We start from the raw sequence: 23,140 nt of genomic DNA, 5'->3' as shown, positions 1-23,140 counted from the left end.
AGAAATTATTTTCTTTTTAATGATAGATCTTTGAGATTTCTCTTTTTTCTTAAATATAAGCCAAGCTATTTTATATATTCTGAGCAAGCCATGCTTCGATTTTTGTCATTTAAATGATATGCAGCTATTTTAGGGCTTCCAACAATATTGTAACAACTAAGAATCACTTTACATAAAATCTAGTTTTAATATGTTTTATGTATCTTAGGAATATGTAATATTTTCTCAAAAATATAGCTTTTTAAAAATCAAAGGATGTCATCAAAATATGATTGCTTTTTATAATCCCATGTTACATGAAAAACAGACTCTGAATCTTACCACCTCCTGTCTCTGGGATCTGGGCCAGGTTATTCAACCCCTCTGATCCTCAATTTCCTCATCCATGGAATGACAATATGAATAATCCCTACATCATCAGTAGTTATGCCATCAATTAGGTGATAGTGCTACCAAGCCTCTAACACAGAACATTACAGAGGGCACTAAGTAAATGTTAGGTCTCCTCATCATTTTATGCAATTGTAAAACATGACTTCAACTCCCAATTATGTCGTTCTCTGGTTGTGTGACCTTGGGTTATTTACTTAACCTCATTAAATGTCAGGTTTCTTACTTGTAAAATATAGATAATATTCAACCTTTCAGGATGGGTATGGGTGGTAAATGAGAAAACATGAAATACGCTTATCCGGTAGAGACTAAATAAAGTTTATCACTCTTATCTGATATGTTAACTCCCATCTCCACCCCATCTCTGACCCTCACATTTGGAAATACAGTCTTTCTAACACTGAAAAAATCAGGGGGCATCTTTTGCTTGTTAACACAGTGTTAATTGACATTTACATTTTAATCTTTAAATAAAGCAGGCCCTAGAGAAAATCTATTTGGAAGCTGGCTTAGAAGATGCATGGTACAAATGTAAAATCTACCACTTACTGGTATATTGAGAAAACTCTGTATCGTATTTGAAGCTCATGAGAATTCTGCTTATGCTAATCAGTTTTACTTTTTCATGCCTTCTAATAACTAAGTATTGAGCAACATATGGCCTCTTTATTAAGAATAACTATTAAAATTTTCATGTATTCTTATATATATGTATTCTTTTCTAATCCTCAAAAACATTATATATATAATATATACATTGTATTTTGCCGTCTTGTTCCCATCACCAGTGTGGTCTGTTGTATAGGTGTAGAAGCATAAAAACCAATCAGATGCTGCTGGTCTTTCAGAATAAGTGTTGGTTGCTACAAACCATTTCACATTCTCTTAGAGGTCAGGCATGGTTTGCAAAAGCAGGGCTTTGAGGCACTTCAGAGAGAGTAGAATAGGTTTGCTTGGATCTTCTCATGGTCCTTTGGGCTCTCCCCTTTCCTTGGGTTCTAATTTGCTAGGCAGCTCACAGAACTCAGAGAAACATTTTACTAACTAGATCACTGGTTTATTATAAAAGGATTATACATATATTTGCTTTTACCACCTCTGCTTTCCCTGGTGGCTCTGATGTTTCATGATAGCTCTAGTCACTCACCTTCATGGTGTTACTGTCCAGGGCTTGTAAGCACTAGACTTTTTCTTCCTGCCCCCTGCCCCTCAAATCAAGACATGTACTAATTCTAGCCCCAATTCCAACTCAGATGATTGGCTGGAGATAAATACATTCATGTTAATAAATCAATGAGTGATCACATACATATACTGAAGCCACCACCACAGTGCAGGTCCAAAGAGACGACCACGATTGCATTTGATACTCATGAAATATACTTGACTAAAACATACTTGACTAATTAGCTAGCTAGTAGAATGACTGGCTTATTAGTCAGGGTTCTCTAGAGAACCAGAACCAATAAGATATATATAGATATATAGAAAGAGATTTATTATGAGGGATTGGCTCATGCAATTATGGAGGCTGAGAAGTTCCATGATCTGCCGTCTGCAAGATGGAGACTCAGGAAAGCTGGTGATGTAGTTCCAGTCCAAACCTGAAGGCCTGAGAACCAGAGGAGCCAATGGTGTACTCCTCAGTTTGAGGAAGGCCTGAGAACATGGAACACAGATGTCCGAGGGCAGGAAAGATGGACGTACCAACTCAGGCAGGGAGCAAATTCACCCTTCCTCTGCGTTTTAGTTCTATTCAGGCTCTCAGTGGATTGGATGATGCTCATCCACGTTGGTGAAAGCAATACCTTTTAGCCCCTCTACCAATTCAAATGCTAATCGCTTCCAGAAACACCCTCACAGACACACCTAGAAATGTTTACCAGCTATCTGGGCATCCTTTAGTTCAGTCAAGTTGACACATAAAATTAACTATCACAAGTGGATTATGTATAGAAAATGATACTACAAAATCATTGCCACATGTAGAGGGAATCAAAAAGTACATAGACGAGAAATATCAGGGGTAAAAGCATTTCACAGAGGTCTCAAGCAGTTATTATATATTTTTTTCTGGCTTTTGTGGTGCTTGCAGTTATTTATCAACATTGGAAATTTGTAATTCATTGTGATTTCTTTTTCCATTTTCAATAAATTGTCCTTTTTATACCTAATTTTTAAAGTGTGAGCACTAAATTCCAACCTGTGGGGTGGGGAGAGGCATATTCCCACATATCCAACAAGCAATTTTCCAACACAAGCTAGGTGTCTTATAATTCAACTCAATTCTGACACTATCTACCCAGAGATAGCATCAGATTCCACAGGTAAAGGGCTCAGTTCTACAAGCCTCCATCACCCCCCGCCACCCCCCTAAACCCCACACCCCCCTTGAGACTCCAAGTTGGAAGCCTAAGTTATCACTTGTGTTTCTGACCTACGCACTATAAATTGGAGGTTCCAATGACACCCACCTTGGGTTTCAGAAGCCAGTTGCAAGTCCAGATTGTTACCTGCTTCTGACCGACTGGCTGTAAATCACAGGTTCCCATGACCCCCTCCTCAGTTTGATTAATCTGCTAGAGAGGCTCACAGAACTCAGAAAAACATTTTACTTACTAGATCACTGGTTTATTATAAAAGGATATAACTCAGGAACAGCCAGAAGAAAGAAATGCTTAGAACAAGGTATGGGGAAAATGTGTGGAGCTTCCATGCCCTCTTCAGGTGCACCACTCTCCCCAACTCCACATGTTCAACAACTAGGAAGCTCTCCTAACCCTGTCCTTTTGGGATTTTATGGAGGCCTCATTACATAGGCAGGATCGATTAACTCAACCTCCAGCCCCTCTCCCCTCCCTGGAAACAGGGGGTGGGACTGAAAGTTACAAACCTCTAATCACATGGTTGGGTGTTTGGCAACCAACCCCATCCTTAAATGTGGTCTCAAAGTCACCTCATTAATTGATGAAAGATGCCTTTCTGGCTTTCATCACTTAGGAAATTTCAAGGGTTTTGGGAGATGTGAGCCAGGAACTGTGGATGAAGATCAAATATATATGAGAAATATATTTTGGTCATCTGAATGACTGAACATATATATCTTATAAATCACAATATCACAAGTTTTAATTTTATATTCTCTTCTTTTAAAGAGACTGTGCAAACCATACATGCTTCAAGCCCAACAAAACTTGAATCCCACCCCCCTAAACACTTCTGATCACAAGTGTGAGAGCAGTCTTATCTTTGTTACAACATCTGCTGCATAGTTAAGCCTCCTAAACAGAACTGCCAATTTCCCAGATACATCCTTTACTTTTGCATCTGGTAGCCATTTCATTGCCACTGCTGGGACAAGGATGGAACTAGGCTGAAAACAATGAGAGATGGTACAGTTAAGTCTCTAATTCAAGTAAGTGACTTGTAAATAATGTAAATATACTGTAGTAAAGCTTGTAAAAATATTGATCTTGGCTTTACTTTTTCTTTTCATCCATTTTGTAATATGTTTATAGTAGCATTGAAGTAAAATTTGTACATTTTAAGCTGTGTATAAGTTATTTTTTGTAACCGACAAGAAGAATCTATTATGTTCTCATCACTACAGTGACAAACATGGAGTCGTTTAAATAAGGGGTAGAATATTAGCTTTGGATCAGGCAGATCTGGTTCAAACCCAGATTCTACCTCTTACATATTTGGCTCTGAGCAAGTTCTTTAGCACCTAAGCTTTTGTTTCCCTCTCTATAAAATGGGGATTAAAAATAGCTATCTTGGGCTGGCCCTGTGGCCTAGTGGTTAAGTTCACACACTCCACTTCAGTGGCCCAGGTTCATGGGTTCAGATCCCAGGTGCAGACATACACCACTCGTCAGCCATGCTGTGGCAGCAACCCGCATATAGAGTAGAGGAAGATTGGCACAGATGTTAGCTCAGGGTGAATCTTCCTCAGCAAAAAAAAAAAAAAAAAAAAGCTATCTTGAAGAATGGTTGAGAATTTTAAAAGAGATTTTATAAATGATTCCAATATTTGTCTCTAACCCATGATAGGTACTGAAGTGATGCATTCTGAGTGTTAGTATTATCTAAGATCCTTTCCATTAAGGAGGAGAATTATTGAGTCATTTTATGATTACTCTATGTCTGCAGAGCAGGAATGTCCCTACTTTACAGGCAGAAGCAAAGGTTTGCTTTCTGTAGGCTACCAAATAATTCTTTTAACTCTGTCCAGGAAAATAGTTTTATGCCAAGCTATCACTGAAGAAGACATTTTGACAGGATCTTCTAATTAGAATGTCTATTACTGTGATAAGCAATTAGAGTTGCTCCATTGTTTAGATGTTTAGCTTCCATAGTAAAAGGTTTACGGTACTACTGTTTAATTCTTGGCAGGTCAGTGTTTGGTGCTCTTCACAACAGCTTAGCATTGCTTCACATAATTAAATTCAGTGAATTAGCTATAGCTGAGTAACACAGTACTCGTTGAATGTACAAAAATATAGTCACCACGTAAATATGTTTATAAGATATCTGTATGTCACATTTTTGCCACTGGCTCAACTTTCATTCCTTTTTATAAGAGATTGTGCCTTAAGCCTAGGTGGCCATATTTGGGGCAGATGATTCTGTCTCTGTGGCTACAGCTGATTGGACCAAGAGTGGACAATTGACAACCAGAATACCTCTCTGGCGAGTTTGGAATAAGAACATTTTAGGTTGTATTTGCAGATAGCAGACCTGAAATAACGTATCAAGACTAGATTTGGTACTACAGAAGTTTAAAGCTCTGTACAAGCCAAAGTTATGGGGTAGCAAGTCCTAAGTATTTTCAGAGGAAGTCAATGTTCAGAAAGGAGGCTGGGGTAGGCTTGAGGAATAAAGACAAAGGTAAGGGACCCTGAGGATGAGAGAGAGGGATGAGAAGGAAGTGAGGGCAAGAACAAAAGCCAGGGAGTGAAAGAGTGAGAGTGAGAGACTATCTGCCTGATGATTTTCTAGTTTCTGTAAGATTCAGCTACACTTTCAAATAAAGGGCTCCCTAAGAGTCTTCTCTTACTGGAAAGTAAAATGAATTCTCTACTTATTTTAACTAGTTTGAGTGAGTCTCTGTTTCTTGTAACCATATGATTGCTTATTAGAATTATAACACTTATATATTTCATATCTGCATAGGGTCTGGATTAAGCTAAGCAACACATCTTTAAAAATATAAAAAAATGCTACTATAATACGGGAGGTTTAATTTGTCTATCTGTATTAGTTTCCTATTGCTGCTGTAACAAACTATCACAAATTTTGTTACTTAAAACATCAGAAATTTATTATTTTACAATTTTGGAGGTTAGAAGTCAAAATAGGTCTCAAGGGGCTAAGATCAAGGTGTCAGCAGGGCTGCATTCCTTCTGGAGGCCCTAAAGGAGAATTCTTCCCTTACTTCTCTCTGCTTCAAGAGGCTGCCTGCATTCCTTGGCCTTGGTAACATCACTCCAATCTCTTTTTCCATCATCTCATCTCCTTCTCTAACTCTGACTCTTCTGCTTCCCTCTTATAAGGACCCTTGTGATCACATTGGGTCCAGTCAGATAATCCAGGATAAGCTTCCCATCTCAAGATTCTTTACTTAATCATATCTGAAAAGTCCCTTTGCCATGTAAAGGAACATATGCATAGGTTTTGGGGATTAGGCCATAGACACCTTTGAGGGGACATTGCTCTCTTGCCACACCATCCATGATACTAGTATTTTAATGGTTTTATAATTCATCTTTTCACTCGTGTTTATATGCTTAAAATTATTAAAATATTTAGTTTACAGTGAGATAAGAGTAATAAATCTAAACTTTATAGTGTTTATAAACTCTGCATAACTGTTAGAAGGTAATATAACTTTAAAAAAGATGGATGTTCTACCTTTAGCTATATTTTGATGATGAAAAATTATTGACTGCGTGCAGCTAACATTGTGATCTTAGTTATTATCATATGTCTTGAAGGTATTTTTAAAATATGACATTTGTTGTTTAAAAAAATTAATATTCGATTTCTAGGTAAGTATTTATGATTTCGGTCCCAAGGTGTTTCACTTCTCTGTAATACTTTGAAAGGTATAATATGAATATTGAAATTAGATAAAGAAGACATTGGTCATCTATAATTTGCCTTCAGTTCACTTTAGTTACCATCTAGGCATCTCTTGTTTTTATAAGTAACATAAAATAGTATTTATAAAGTACTATTAGATGTTGTCTTGACATGAGTGCGGCCATGTTTGGCCGCTCCATTGACCTACAGCCACCAGCACAAAAAGAAATACAAAGCTGCTTTCTGTGTGGTGGGAACTGGCCTTTTCCCGGGAACTGGCCTTTCTCCCACGGAGAGAGTTGCAAGTTGTAACATTTCAAGGCTCTTGGAGCGTCGTAGCCCGGGATGGACTGGCCATCTGTGCCGGGCTGGGACGATAACCAAAGAGAACAATTCACGTACACAACTACTGGGCTGGGACGTTAGCCAGGGGGCTCAGTGCACGTACGCCACTGATAACCATTTTGTGCATGGGAACACTAAATGCTTGCTCTGCAAACTCTGTAATTGCTTACTCTGAAAATTACTGATGGTATAAAAACTGCTGGAAACTGAGACCCGGGGAGAGTTCCACCTGTGGAAGGGACACCTCGCCCAGGACGTGTGATCCTTGCCCAGCCGCGTCGATTGACAGGGCTCTCCTGGCAGTGGGACGTGGATGTTGTGAGTAACTGATTTAATGTGAAGTAATTGATTTGATATGAAGTAATTGATTTGATGTATTCTCTTTTTGGTCAATCTGGTGTTTCTCTTTCTGGTTGATTTGTGTCATTTCTCTTCAGCCGATGTGGGTGCTTTCCCTTTCCATTCGGGCTGATGTTTTTTCCCTCTTAATATTTGACCTATTTGGATCTGTTTGCAGACTGTCGCCTTTACTATCCTCTATATAATAAAATATACCTTCGGTCCATTTGTTTGGAGTGGAAAGTGTCTTTTACGTCTCCGATCGAATCCCCGAACCTCTCGTAACATAATTGGCGCTGTGAGCAGGATTCGATTAAGGAGATGCCTTTCCTATTCAAACGAAAGGTAACTGAAGCCAAGGTGGAAGAAATCCCAGGATGGGAGGACCCTCCCTTTTGCACTCTGGCTGGGGAATGGGCTCGCAGGTCAGGGTTATGTGAAGCTTGGGATGCTCGTCTGCGACGATTTGAACCGTTGGATGTGACCAAAGCTTTGCAGACGGTGGAAAGGAAAGAGAAAGATGATGTTTCTTTTCTGGCACGGCGAGGTTGGTGTTTGTTGACTGCTTATCGCCGGGCTATAGAAGATAGGGATAAGATACAGACAGAGAAGGCACTCTTGGAAACGGAATATCGCCGGGCTATAGAAGAGAGGGATAAGATACAGGCAGAGAAGGCACTCTTGCAAGAAGATAGGGATAAGATACAGGCAGAGAAGGCACTCTTGCAAGAAGATAGGGATAAGATACAGGCAGAGAAGGCACTCTTGCAAGAAGATAGGGATAAGATACAGACAGAGAAGGCACTCTTGGAAACGGAATGTCGCCGGGCTATAGAAGAGAGGGATAAGATACAGATAGAGAAGGCACTCTTGGAAACGGAATATCGCCGGGCTATAGAAGAGAGGGATAAGATACAGATAGAGAAGGCACTCTTGGAAAAGGAATATTCAGATTTACAGTTGCCTGAAGTCAAGGTGGAAGAAATCCCAGGATGGGAGGACCCTCCCTTTTGCACTCTGGCTGGGGAATGGGCTCGCAGGTCAGGGTTATGTGAAGCTTGGGATGCTCGTCTGCGACGATTTGAACCGTTGGATGTGACCAAAGCTTTGCAGACGGTGGAAAGAAAAGCGAAAGATGATGTTTCTTTTTTGGCACGGCGAGGTTGGTGTTTGTTGACTGCTTATCGCCGGGCTATAGAAGATAGGGATAAGATACAGGCAGAGAAGGCACTCTCGGAAAAAGAAAATTTAGATTTGCAGTCTCGCTTGGCTATGATTCAATGTCAATATCTTGCACTGGGAGATCAGGCTCATAACTACCAAACTATAGCAGAAAAGGCTGCTGTAAGAGTTGCCAAATATAAATACAGAAAGAGGAGAGGAAAGGTAAACGAACGAAAAGTTCATATGGCCATAGCATCGGCCGGTCCTAAGTGGGACCCGGACACATGGGATGGTGATATCTGGGATGATGATTCTGAAACTGATTATGAGGAAGAGGAAAAACCGCCCAAACACACAGAGGCACGTCCTCTTCGCCGTCGGCGGATGGAAATGGATGGTAATCATCCTGTAAGGAAAGATGTGATTGAGGATTTTAACCAACAAGAAATTTCTGATATTTTAGCCCGGGCTACACAAAAGCCTGGAGAAGCCATTATAACCTGGCTTGTTCGCCTATATGATATGGGCGCTACAGGAATTAATCTGGATGCAGGAGATGCTTTTAAATTTGTAGTTTTGTCCAATGATCCAGTAATACGGGGAGCTTTCAGAGACTGGAGCATGAATGCTCACCCCCCAAATGATCGTGGACAAGACACTGATGGTACAACTTTATTGGCTCTTGCAGTAAAAGGAGCTCAAGATAAATACCCCACGGATGATATGTGGCCAGATACTAATAGACCATGGTATACTTTAAAAGATTGTGTCCAAAAGATGAGAGAAGAAACCATGAAACGGGCTGTGTTTCTGGGGTGTGGTGAAGCTTTAAATGAAATGACTTTAAGTGTCCAGGTGCGAAACAAGTTGATAAAAACTGCACCTCCAGCATACAAACAAATAATTACAACCCTTCTGATGAATGAAACTGAAAGCCCTATATCAACACTTGCAGATAAGATTATGCAGCTAGCAGACTTGGGAGACTGGCAGACAACTGAAAATTCTCCAAGAAGAGAAAAAAGAGAAACATTCTTTAAAAAAGATAAAATGACTCGAGGTGATATGTTTTTGGCTCTACTCCAGGCAGGAGTACCTAAAGACCAGATTGATGGAGTTGACACTAGAGAATTATGGAAATTATATAAAGAAAAAGGGCTGAATGTAAAACAAGTGAACAGAAGGGACAGTATAGAGAATGCTTCCAACCCAGTGCCTGCTGCACCTAGTGCACCACCTCCTCCCTTGGATCCTCTTATTGCTGACTTATGTGATTGAGGGGAAGGCCAAACCTCTGTATCGATTAGTGCCACTATAAGAAAATATATTAGACCACATGTACCAATTAAAATATTTTGGAAGAATGGATCTACAACTAGTGTGAAGGCACTTGTAGATACAGGGGCGGAGGCCACCCTTATCTATGGGAATCCAACTAAGTTTCAAGGTACATCAATTCTAATAACTGGACTGGGAGGAAAAGAAATCCAGGCAGTTACCACTAATCTTTCTATGCAAATTGGGCAACTACCCCGGCGCACATATCTAGTTATGATTGTACCAATACCAGAATATATAATTGGGATTGATATTCTAAAAGGATTGACATTAAATTTGGCTGATGGACAATACCAATTTGCTATTAGAGCTTTGTCTTTTCATATTAATGCTGTAATTGTGGGATGTTTGCATCATGAAGTAGAAATTCCACCTGCCACGCAAGTGATCAATCAAAGACAGTATCGCATCCCTGGAGGACAACAAGAAATATCTGAGACCATAGAAGATTATTTGGCTGTAAAAGTCCTTCGCAGAGTAACTACAGCCTGGAATAATCCTATCTGGCCTGTTAAAAAAGGTGATGGGACATGGAGAATGACTGTAGATTACAGAGAGCTAAACAAAGTGACTCCGGCTATTCAAGCGGCCGTCCCTGATTTGATTACTCTTATAGAAAAAGTGCAATGTTATCCAGGCACTTGGTATGCAGTCATAGACTTGGCTAATGCCTTTTTCACCATACCTATACCTAAAAGTGTCCAAGAACAGTTTGCTTTCACGTGGCTGGGACAACAATATACCTTTACTAGACTTCCTCAGGGATATGTGCATAGTCCCACTATCTGCCATCGACAGGTTGCTGAAACCTTGGCAAAGGTACCTGCTTCTGATGATGTCCAAATAGTGCATTATATAGATGATATTATGATCCAAGGAAATGAAGAAGAAAAAGTACAACAACAGTTAGAAAAAGTAATGGACATACTTGAGGAGGATGGATGGAAAACTAATCCAGCTAAAATTCAGGGCCCAAGTTCAAATGTTAAATTTTTGGGAGTACTTTGGAATAATGGAAAACAAGAAATTTTGCCTAAAGCTAGACAAAAGATATTAGATTTTGCAGCACCCCGTAACAAAAAGGAAGCACAAAAATTTATTGGATTATTCGGATTTTGGAGGGCACATATTCCACATTTAAGTCGGCTCCTTGCACCTTTATATAAAGTTACCAGGAAAAAATATGAATTTGAATGGGGAATACAACAAAAAGAAGCTTTTGAAGCAGCAAAGCATGCTATTCAGACTGCTTTAGATCTATGGCCAATTAAACCGGGACCCATTGAGTTACAGGTAGATGTCATTGATCAGTATGCCAGTTGGAGTTTATGGCAAAAACAAGGTGCCCGACGTTATCCTCTGGGATTTTGGAGTCGCAAGCTTCCCTGTTCCAGTGAAAGATATAGTCCTTTTGAAAAACAGTTGTTAGCCTGCTATTGGGCTCTAATAGACTCAGAAAGCCTTACCCTGGGACATGAGGTAATTATGCGACCTCAGATACCCATCATGCAATGGATTCATAGCACGCCTGTCACTCATAAAATTGGACATGCACAAGAATTTAATATCATCAAATGGAAATGGTATATTCAAGACCGGGCCAAACCTGGCCCAAAGGGGTTGTCCCTACAGCATGAACAAGTGTCTCAATATAGCAGTGAGCCAACTGTGTCACCCAAGACTGATGTAACAGAATCTCCTGTTAAATGGGGTGTCTCATATGATCAATTGACTGAAGAACAACAAAAACATACCTGGTTTACGGATGGTTCTGCCAAAATGATATCGAGCTCACGGAAATGGAAAGCAGTTGCCTATAACCCATCCACCCAACAAACAATTGTCACCACTGGAGATAATATGAGTAGCCAATATGCTGAACTTTATGCGGTGTATCAGGCACTTCAACAAGAACAGGGGCAACAATGTCATATATATACTGATTCGTGGGCAGTGGCACAAGGTTTGGCAACGTGGATGCCACAATGGAAAAAACATGATTGGAAAATTAATGATAAAGAAATATGGGGAAAGAAATTATGGGAAGACATATGGTTATGGTGTCAAAACACAATTGTTACTGTATTTCATGTTGATGCTCACAGTTCTTTAATTTCTGCAGAACGAAAGCATAATTCTCATGCTAATCAGCTGGTGCAGATTCGTGCAACGCACAACCCAGGCTTAGCACAATGGGTCCACGAAAAGAGTGGACACTTGGGAGAACAAGCTTCATACAGGTGGGCACAACAAAGGGGAATCCTTGTCACCCATGATGATATTGCCACTGCAGTACAACAATGTCAGTTATGCCAACAGTTAAATAAACGGGGAGTTCCACACCCCTACCAAGGTCATATCCAAAAGGGATTATTTCCCGCCCATACCTGGCAAATAGATTTTATTGGACCATTGCCAAATTCTTGTGGATATACTTATGCCTGCACTGCTGTTGATACATATTCTGGTTATTTATTGGCTATACCAGCTAAAGCGGCCACTCAACAGAGTGCCATAAAATTATTAGATATAATCAAGTTATATTATGGAACACCAAGGCAAATTCAGAGTGACAACGGTTCCCACTTTACAGGTAAGTTGATTCAAACCTATACCAAGGAAAATTATATAGAATGGATTTATCATATACCTTATTACCCCCAAGCTGCGGGCCTCATAGAACGAATGAACGGATTGCTTAAACAACAATTGAGGAAACTTGGTCATGGCTCATTAAAGGGGTGGCACAACCATCTAAGTACTGCTCTAAATGTGTTAAATAACAGGCCACTAGGCCCTAATGAGACTCCTCTGTCAAGGTTGTTACCAGCAAAGATTACAGAAGTGGCAGCCGCCACCCATGAGCTTATGACCTTAACCTATTGGCCCCTGACTCAGTCTGCTAAACCGCCTTTTCGTGCCACGACCGAAGCGGCTGGATTGGATTTATCTACTGTTCATTCTATTCAATTGCCCCCTAAGAAGCAGTCTATAGTCCCTACTGGGATAGGGGTACAATTTCCCAAAAATACCTTTGGCTTGTTAAAAGGACGCTCTGGACTGGCAGCAAAAGGTATTGATGTACTGGGAGGAGTTATTGATCCAGATTACCAGGGAGAAATAAAATTTATATTATATAATGGTAGTGACACAGTACTAACTGTAGAGTCTGGGGAACGAGTGGGACAATTATTGGTGCTTCCCCTCTTGACTCCAAATGTGTCACAAGGACAACCTCCAAGTGAATTAACTAAGAGAGGAATGCAAGGATTTGGGTCTACAGATGGATGGAAACCTGGAGCAAAGGTGTGGGTGACACATCCACCCAATGCGGCTCCGCGTGCCGCAGAAGTAGTGGCCCAAGGGCCCACTGCAACACTCATAGTTATGTATCCAGGAAATGAACAATTATATCATGTTCCTAAAAATTCTGTTTCTTTGCGTGAATAGATATTCCTGCTGTGTTTACTATGCTGTGCTGCACTTCCATGTCTGCTGCAGACCTACACGCCAACTAATGTCTCCGTAGGACAACCTTTGACCCTGCACTGCTGGACCAACTGCTCTACACCAGTGGGACCTATAACCTGGACTATGAATGGCCGAGAAATTTGGTCTCAGAAACATCAAGCAATCTCTCGGTACAAGCCTATATCTGACCAGTCACGCAGAACTAGTTATAATTTCTCCATTGCTCTGTCTTCTGTTACCCTCCGTGATGGGGGCTGGTATTCTTGTATTAAATGGAAGAAGGGAAATCCAGATTCCCCGTTTCTTAAAGAAACTCGATTTATTAGCATCCTTCCTAATGCCACTACTCCTCTTAAAAACACTAATCTGTGGTTACATTTAGCTCATACAGTTCTTAATGAAACTGCTTTTTGTCTCAGAAACAGCAATAATCCTTCTGGACTTCTGCAAGCTAATCTGTTGGGTCTAGGTGTTACTTTACCTAATGTGTTACATGCTAAAGTTACTATTCCTCCTTCTGTAGTAACGATGCCCATATCAGGAGTGACCTCCACTACATGTTACTGTATTAATTGTACATATATTCCATTCTATTGTAATAAGACTATCCCTGTTAGTATTCCTACCCCCTCACGATTACCTGCTGGATATTTCTGGTTATGTGATAATGCTGCGTATTCACACATTCCAACTGACACATCTGTTGCATGTGGTATTGGTCCAATAGTTCCCCTTATAGCCGCTTTCCCTACCAAGAATTCTCGAGTGAAACGAGCACTCACTGCAGATTGTGACCCTCATGTTAACCTTCTTCCCATCTCTACTGTGGCAACGCTGGCCGCCCTTCTACTACCTGATCCTGGTCTAATTGTAGACAACCATCGTCAAATTGAACACCTTTCCTGCTTGTTGACACATGTAATGAATGATACTGTTAGAGCCTTCTTGGCTATATCTCAAGAATTACAAGAACTGCGTAGAGAGACTCTTATACAACGAGCTGCTTTAGACTATTTGTTTCTTCTCCATCAAACACCTTGTACTAAAATACCGGGTATGTGTTGTTTCAATGTATCAGATCAAACTAATGTTATCTTTAATGCTGTACATGATTTGCAAGATCAAGTTAATAACATTTCATATTCTAAGGGGTTATTTGATTGGTTACCTTGGGGTTTGGGTCCTTTATTGCGAGATAGTTTTATAATTATTGTAGTCATTGGATTTTGGATTATTGGATGTGCCTTATGTACTTGTGTACGAAGTTCATTGTCTGTGCGTATGGTGTCTTGTGGTTAATGGAGACGGCCACGGCCGAATATGTCTTGACATGAGTGCGGCCATGTTTGGCCGCTCCATTGACCTACAGCCACCAGCACAAAAAGAAATACAAAGCTGCTTTCTGTGTGGTGGGAACTGGCCTTTTCCCGGGAACTGGCCTTTCTCCCACGGAGAGAGTTGCAAGTTGTAACATTTCAAGGCTCTTGGAGCGTCGTAGCCCGGGATGGACTGGCCATCTGTGCCGGGCTGGGACGATAACCAAAGAGAACAATGCACGTACACAACTACTGGGCTGGGACGTTAGCCAGGGGGCTCAGTGCACGTACGCCACTGATAACCATTTTGTGCATGGGAACACTAAATGCTTGCTCTGCAAACTCTGTAATTGCTTACTCTGAAAATTACTGATGGTATAAAAACTGCTGGAAACTGAGACCCGGGGAGAGTTCCACCTGTGGAAGGGACACCTCGCCCAGGACGTGTGATCCTTGCCCAGCCGCGTCGATTGACAGGGCTCTCCTGGCAGTGGGACGTGGATGTTGTGAGTAACTGATTTAATGTGAAGTAATTGATTTGATATGAAGTAATTGATTTGATGTATTCTCTTTTTGGTCAATCTGGTGTTTCTCTTTCTGGTTGATTTGTGTCATTTCTCTTCAGCCGATGTGGGTGCTTTCCCTTTCCATTCGGGCTGATGTTTTTTCCCTCTTAATATTTGACCTATTTGGATCTGTTTGCAGACTGTCGCCTTTACTATCCTCTATATAATAAAATATACCTTCGGTCCATTTGTTTGGAGTGGAAAGTGTCTTTTACGTCTCCGATCGAATCCCCGAACCTCTCGTAACAGATGTCCATTAATAATTTCAACTAATGACTGTATTTTATTTACTAATTTTCCAAATTTTAATTATCCATACTTACATCATGAGTTTTATAACTTTAGAATATTTGTTTGAATATTTGTTTGTCATGCCTTTTTAATAGAATGTTGTGCTACGAAAATATTAAAAGAAGGAAAACATTCTCCATCTTCTTGCTAAAGATCCCACAGGTATTTATTTATTTAAAGAAATGAAATTGTTAGCTGGAAGTTTTAGCCAATGTATAAGAGCAACTCTAACTCTCCCTTTATTTTGAATGGACTATTTTGAAGAGAAAAGAAGAATATAAAATCAAAGAATATTTAGGATATATATATAATTATATATATATATAATTTGTTTTTCTTTTGGTATAAGCAGAGTTACTTAGAGTCCCTTAGGTATTTTTTATGAAATGAAACCAAAACCATAGAGGATTATAGGTCAGTGAGGAATTTATTAAATCTCATTGAAAATTAAAATAGACTCTATTAGTCAGGGTTCTCCAGAGAAACAGAACCAATAGGATGTGTGTGTTTATGTGTATATATATAAAGGAATTAGCTAACTTGATTATGGAGGCTGAAAAATCCAGACCCAGGAGAGCTGATGGTGTAAGCTCCAATCCAAGTCTGAGTCTGAGTCCCAAGGCAGGAGAAAATCAATGTCCCAGCTTGAAAACAGCTGGACAGAGAGAGAAAATTCCTTTTTACTCAGGCTTTTATTCTATCCAGGCCTTCAGTGAGTTGGATGAGGCCCACCCATGTTGGGGAGGGCAATCTGCTTTGCTCAGTCTACTTATTTAAATGTTAATCCCATCTAGTAACCTCCTCACAGACACACACAGAAATAATGTTTAACCCAATATCTGGGCACTTCGTAGCCCAGTTAAGCTGACAGTTAAAATTAGTCACCACATGGACTTTTAAAATATTCTGCAAGTTGTAAAAAATTTAATCATTTGCATTTAAAATTAAGTGATATTGCTTTCTAGTAATTCACAGTCTAATATGGATCAAGGTGGGAAAGAAAAAGTATATTTTATATATCTACAAAAATATGTACAGCAGAATATGATAAATATCATGAAAACAGAGGAAAGCTGGATATATACATAACGCAGATGCCAGTTTTAATAATAGTAGCCAGGGTAAGGTAGATGCTAGCAGACATGGACTTGTTAAATTCTGCCTCCCACATGTGTGGGCAAAAGAATCTATCTTGGGAAAAGAGGGGAATTAAAGGAGCATAGAGAGCTGATCACTTGGCCTTGCTCTAAAGAATAGAGTAAGCACTTTTTTGTAGCACAATCCAACAAAAAGAAAGGCATTGATGGGCCAAAGTGAATTATTACTCCCTATGCAATACCTCATATTTAATTCTACTCGAAAGGACATAGTAAAGCACACTGTAGCAGATACTGTTACTGTCTGTGCCACATCTCCTCTGCCCACCTCTGACCTCACCCACAGCTTAGTGGACAGTACCCTGCACTCTCCTAGGGTGCTAATTTAAGGGCCCTGTAGCCTCTCTGCTTTTCTGCCTCCAGGCTTCCCCCTGCCTGCTGATAGGTCCAATCAGGGTTTTAATGCCCTCAAGGAAAACCATCACCTCCTAGAGGATGGGAGTTTGTAGTGAAATGCTCCAGCCTCCTGTCCTTTGAGGGGAGCCAGTTCCAGGGGAACTCCATATAATTCCTCATAGGGTTCACAGGGAGACTGAACCTATTTGTCTACAGGGAAAACCAGCTCCTTATTGGTTTTCCAATCTAACTTTCCCTGCTCTTTCCTTTATCCTTCCATGGGTAACCTGTCAAATAAGTATCCTATTCCCCAAAACTTGCTACACACTCTGCTGTTAGGGAAACCCAAACTAAAATGCACACTCAGTTTTATCCATATAGCTCTACTGTATACAAAACTGTTTTATACTCGCAATTGCCCTGTGAGGGAAGTGGAATGCACTGGGGGTTGGGCAACAAGTTGTGGAGTTGTTGTCAACCTCATTTTCCTGATGAGGAAAAGGCTTTAGATAATCTGAGTGATTTTCCCAAAGTCACTCAGCTAATAAGTGGCAAAGTCTTCTTTGATGTGCTAAATAGAACCTTGGAAACACAAAAAAAGACTGAATCATTTCCCAAATGAGTTCTGTGTGCTTTAATTCCATGTATAATTTCAATTTAATGTGTCATATCTTGCTAGCTTAAAACGTCTCAGCTAAACTTCATTAATTTGGACTCCATTAATTTATGCTTTGTGATAACCTCTAAATGTAGGAATGAAATTTGTTTTCTCTGTAAAAATATTATCTAATCTAAGACATACATTTTTAACAAGACTGAATCATTTCCTGAATCCCCACCTTGCATTTCCTACAGCCATCATCTTTTAATGTTCTATGATATCCAATAAAAGACAAAGAACATTAGGCACATTAAATCTTAGGATACTTTATTGGGCTCTTGTAATGCCCTCCAGCATCATGAAATCAAGCTCTGCCCCATTTCAAGTTATATTCAGAGAAGCAAATGTTGGTATATTTTTTCTGATTTTTTAAATTTAACATGCACTTATACAGCAATAATTATATGCCAAACACTATTCTAAATGTCTTATGAATAGTAACTCATTTAATTCTTACAATAACCCTTTGAGGTAATACCACTAGCCTCATTTTACAGATGAGAAAACTGAGGTACAGGGAGATTAAGTGATTTGATCAGTGTCACACAGCTGGTAAATGGCTAAGCCTGGATTCAAACTTGGGAAACTTGGCTCTCTAAAGTCAGAAGTCAGTGTTCTTATCTGCTAATAGCGCTTTGAAAACCTTCAAATCAGACCTCATTCAGTCACCATAACAACCCACATACCATAATAAACAGTAGTTAGTAAGATGGGCTGAAAAGGAGAATTTTAAAATATGTTTTTCAGGGGTGCCCTTTATTACTAATTCCACACAAATAATTAAGTGTTAAGGTCCCAGTTGCCTATAGATGCCTTCATGCGCCTTTTAAGACTTTTTAAGTCCATATTACAGCCCTTTAATGAGGAAACATTGTGACTAAGAAAGGCTTTTGTAACAACAAAGAGAATGGATGAGAACTGTGAGTTTTGGAGTAAGTGCTCTTCATCTGAAAGATGAATCACAAAGAAAGGGAAAGCCAGCAGATTCAATAGTCATTTGCTCATCCAAATCATGTGTAAATATTAGGCCAATTCATAGTTTGGTCAAATTCTCCACCAGTATTAGGATTTGGTACAGCCAGTCAGAGAGAAAATTTTGCAGTTGTTTCTAGCGCTGAGCCAGGATAATTGTCAAACTGTGAAAAGGAGTTCTTTTCCAGACTCACTCCCCTTGCTCCAAAATGCTTTTGTGGATTTTGGAACATGTGTTGGGGAGGAAAAATTTTCCCTTCTTCCCTTCTAGGATCACTGGCTAGTCTAATAATTAAATGGACATAAGACAGATTAACAGGAGAAAAACAAGCTTAATTCCGTACATAAGGGAGCCCCACAAAGACTCCCAGGTAGTCAGGTAATTGAGGCTTATATACCATTTTCAGCCATGGAGAATGGGGTAGGGGTCTGTGACTTTAAAGGGGAGGAAGATGAGGAGAGCAAATGTTTGGTGACAAATGTTTGCCATGCCATGTAGATAAGTTTTTCTGATGTAAAAATTTATCTCTGATAATAGCTCTCTTCCTGGTATAGGCCCCCTATCTAAATTCTTTTTGGCAGTGAAGGGAGAGCTAAAAAGCTTTTCCTGAGTCTGCTGGGCCTTAATTACCTTCAGTTCAAAACAATGCACATGCCAAAGTGGCACATTTTGGGGGTGGCATATTCTGTTCCCCCTCACATGTCAGTATTCTCATTTGTGCAAAGTTCTTATTAAAGCATTTAGATTTTCTAAAATAAATTCTCTAGCTATTTTATTGTTCTATCAACAGTTTTCCTATATATTCTTTTTTTTTTAATAATTTTATCTATTTATTTTTTTTCCCCCAAAGCCCCAGTAGATAGTTGTATGTCATAGCCGCACATCCTTCTAGTTGCTGCATGTGGGACGCGGCCTCAGCATGGCCGGAGAAGCGGTGCGTCCGTGCGCGCCTGGATCCGAACCCGGGCCACCAGCAGCGGAGCATGCGCAGTTAACCGCTAAGCCACAGGCCGGCCCTCCTATATATTCTTTTAAGAAAAAAAAAATGCTTTTCTGCTTAAATATTCTTGATCTCTGATTGTTTTCCTAAGTCCCAATGACACTTCTCCACATTTAGGCAGGATTAAAGAAATTTGACTGTACAAATTAAGGCCACTAGAATACCATTTATCCTCCTAGAACATTACTTTTCTTTCCTTTTTTTTTTTTTATTTTTTGTGAGGAAGATCAGCCCTGAGCTAACATCCATGCTAATCCTCCTCTTTTTTTTGCTGAGGAAGACTGGCCCTGAGCTAACATCTATTGCCAATCCTCCTCCTTTTTTTCCCCCCCAAAGCCCCAGTACATAGTTGTATGTCATAGTTGCACATCCTTCTAGTTGCTGTATGTGGGACGCGGCCTCAGCATGGCCAGAGAAGCGTTGCATCAGTGCGCACCCAGGATCCGAACCCAGGCCTCCAGTAGTGGAGTGCGTGCACTCAACCGCTAAGCCACGGGGCCGGCCCAGAACATTACTTTTCTTAATAAATGATTTCCTAGAGTTTCGAAAAAAGATTAACACATTGAACAGAACACCTAGCTTACAAGGAAGTCATATTATTTACTCATTGGAATTTACTTTGAAAATACTGCAAACACTAACATCCCCAAGGTGGAACAGAGTTATTTAATGGTACAATAACACTCATTTTATTAATTTGACTTTGATTTGATTTTCTAACCCTGTGTTTTGTGATTGCCTTGTTTTCTTATTAGGGTTATAACATCATAATGTTAGAAGCTGTGACAAAAATGATGAGGCCCAACTTCCTCATTTATATCTAATGAAACAGAAGCCCACAGAGTTTAAATCATTGTTTTTCCTTGTTTCCAATTCAGTGCTCTGTCCAATAAACATCTTCTCTCATTGATCATGACGTGTTGTTTCTCTTCAAACATAAGCTCCTCAGTGAAAGGAAATGTGTGTTTTTAAAGTATATACATAAATAAAATATTCACAAATATTAATTAACCGTGATGGTGATAGAGTAAACATCAGTAATGTAGCTCTATATTTGACTTATTAGGAAAACACTGGTTGATGATTTTAATTTAAAAACTGGATCTCAAGGAAATTTTTCGGAAGTGTCCATTTTATAATGTGGTAGTGATATTATAAATACAGCTCTCTTTTGGGCAGTGTTTATACTTTTATTATACTTTCCACTGTAGAATTTATTTGGATATATGTGTATGCAGAGCATAAGCAGAGGAGTTTTATAAGCAACCACACATTTGTTTGTTCTGAGAGGTGGCATAAACTCGATGTATAATAAAGCAAATTAGAGATAGGAAAAGTTCTGCTCAAGAAAGAAAATGTGATCCTGGTGAAAACCAAAGGAATAGAATGTGCTCACATGCATAACGAAAGACCATGCCATTCAAAAGGCAGAGAACTTTGACATGAGTCAGATGGTCATAGTGTAAGTGTTCCTCAAAGCACAGGGAGATGGTACCCTCCCAGCAAGTGGATACAAAATCCCAGCTGGACTGGCTAAAGATGTGTATATTAATCTATCAGAGTCTGATGTCATTAAATGTCTATATCAAGACACTAGTTTCCCTTGCACTTGATCTTGTGTTGATCAAGCAACCTTGAGACAATTTGCCTTCCAACCAAAGAAAGGGAATGTGCTGATCTGATCATTCAATGCAAATCGCTGTTTCACTGGACAATTTTTCTTTCTCATATGTTATCAGTCTCTAGTGAGTTGACTTAGCAAATTTAGTCTTCAGGATTCCATATATTTCTGTAGTGATTCTGAACATTTATATGCTGTAAAACCAAGGGGCATAGATCGTATTGTGGTTAATTCACCAAGATAAAACATTTCATGAGGCGTTTTGGAAACCGGCCATCTAGCTTTCTGCATGGGCAATGAAATCTTCCCAACTATCTTACTTTCAGCTTTCTAGAATACATACTTATTCTATTTTTTTTAGTATGCTTTTGTTTTTCAGATCCATAGAACTAATTTGTAAGGGCACCACAAGTGTGTTTATCATCATGGTTTTATGCCTACAATTCTGTAAAATCATCCAAATTAATGTATAACACCATGTTACTTTTAGCTGAAAGCTTTGGACTGTTATGCTTGGTAAAGCTTTTGCAAATTTCTGGATTTGAGATATCTTGAAGGTCCTGGTTACCTGAGATGTTGTTGTCCTTGGTGTGTGGATACGGGTTTTAAAAATGGATATAATAACTTTTTTGATAGATTACAACTAGTTTCCTAAACCTCCTATGGAGGTGTAGGGGAAGAGAACTTTTCCTCTACCCTCTAGGTCCTTCTGGCTGGTCTAAGAATTAAATTGACATGAGACAGAATAACAGGAGAAAATCAAACAAAGTTTAATAACATGTATACATGGGAGAACCCTAGGAAATCTGAATAACTCCCCCAAATGCTGGAAACCACTTCTTTAAATACCATCTTTAGCTAAGGACAAAAGAGGATGTTAGGGGTAGTGGTTTGGGACTTCAAAGGGGAGGAAGGCAATTTACATGGAGATGGAGAAGCAAATGTTTGGTAAACAAATGTTGACCATGCCTTGCAAAGACAATGAGAGATGGAGAGGACTTTGATTAAAAAGCCCTTGTTAGGTTCCTCCCTGTCTATCACACCTAGTTTATATTATACTACAGTTATCTTATGTTATTAGCTCCTTCCTGGGACAGGCCTTCTATCTTAAACTCTTTTAGGCAGTTAGGGGAAGGTCAAAGTTTCTTTCAGAATATTTTGTTCTTAAAAATAATCAAGCCAAAGAGATACAATTTGGGGTGGCAAATTCATATCCTCCATAGAGGTAAGACAGAATCAATGTATTTATAAGAATGGATGTATTTTATCAAGACTCCTAGGTTATTTATAATAAAATTTGATGACTAATTAAGAGCTTGTATAAAACTTTACTTGTAAAATTAAATTATACTTCCCAAGTAATGGAAATTTGTGTATTCTATACTTTGCAACTGCGATATTGTGATTTATAAGAAATATATATTTGGTCATTCAGATGATAAAAATGTTTCTCATATATATGCGGTCTTTGTCCATGTCTTGGCTCACAGCTCCCAAAACTCTTGGAATTTCCTGAATGATAAGAGAAATAGGAGCATCTTTTCTTATAATATTTGGTCTCTTGTCCTCAGTTCCTGAAATAGCGTCAGAGCCATAAATGTGAAATGGTTGTCTTGTTATTTGTGACAAGCCCCTTTCCACCATGGCTAGGTTTATTTTAAACAAATGACTTTTGGAAAGCACCTAAGGATGGGGGTTGGTTGCCTGGGGAACCAATCTGAATAGAGGAATGGAACTTGTAGGGGATAGGGGCTGGAGGTTGAATCAATAACCAATGGCCAATGATTTAATCAATCATAGCTATATAATGAAGCCGCCATAAAAACCTGAAAGGACTAAGTTTGGAGAGCTTCCAGGTTGGTGAACATGTGGAAATTTGAGGAAAGTGGCATGCTTGGAGAGGGCATGGAAGCTCTACACCCTTTCCCCATACCTTGCCCCGTGCATCTCTTCCATCTGGCTGTTCCTGAGTTATACCCTTTTATAATAAACTGGTGATCTAGTAAGTAAAATCTTTCTCTGAGTTCCGTGAGACCCTCTAGGAAATTAATCAAACCCAAGGAGGAGGTTGTGGGAACCTCTGAT

General features: G+C 39.5%; 1 protein-coding gene across 1 annotated transcript; it reads left to right on the top strand.

Annotated features, from left to right (window-relative positions):
* Positions 1 to 2,090: 2,090 nt before the first annotated feature.
* On the top strand, positions 2,091 to 13,546 carry LOC131401091 (ribonuclease H-like). Its single transcript, XM_058536073.1, has 3 exons — positions 2,091 to 2,184; positions 11,258 to 11,903; positions 13,114 to 13,546. The coding sequence occupies exons 1-3, from the start codon at positions 2,091 to 2,093 to the stop codon at positions 13,190 to 13,192; spliced, it is 819 nt and encodes a 272-aa protein (XP_058392056.1). The 3' UTR covers positions 13,193 to 13,546.
* The last annotated feature ends 9,594 nt before the right edge of the window (positions 13,547 to 23,140 follow it).

This window comes from Diceros bicornis, chromosome X (assembly GCF_020826845.1).
Source record: "Diceros bicornis minor isolate mBicDic1 chromosome X, mDicBic1.mat.cur, whole genome shotgun sequence".
Taxonomy (NCBI): domain Eukaryota; kingdom Metazoa; phylum Chordata; class Mammalia; order Perissodactyla; family Rhinocerotidae; genus Diceros; species Diceros bicornis.
Note: the sequence above shows the minus strand (reverse complement) of the source record. Positions and strands in the feature narration are given on the sequence as shown.

Coding starts and splice junctions, on each gene's coding strand:
- LOC131401091 (XM_058536073.1), top strand. CDS start 2,091: ATGGACGTACCAACTCAGGCAGGGAGCAAATTCACCCTTCCTCTGCGT. Junction 2,185..11,257: donor ATTGGATGATGCTCATCCAC/GTTGGTGAAAGC, acceptor GGTATATTCAAG/ACCGGGCCAAACCTGGCCCA. Junction 11,904..13,113: donor GGAGAACAAGCTTCATACAG/GTGGGCACAACA, acceptor TTGCGTGAATAG/ATATTCCTGCTGTGTTTACT.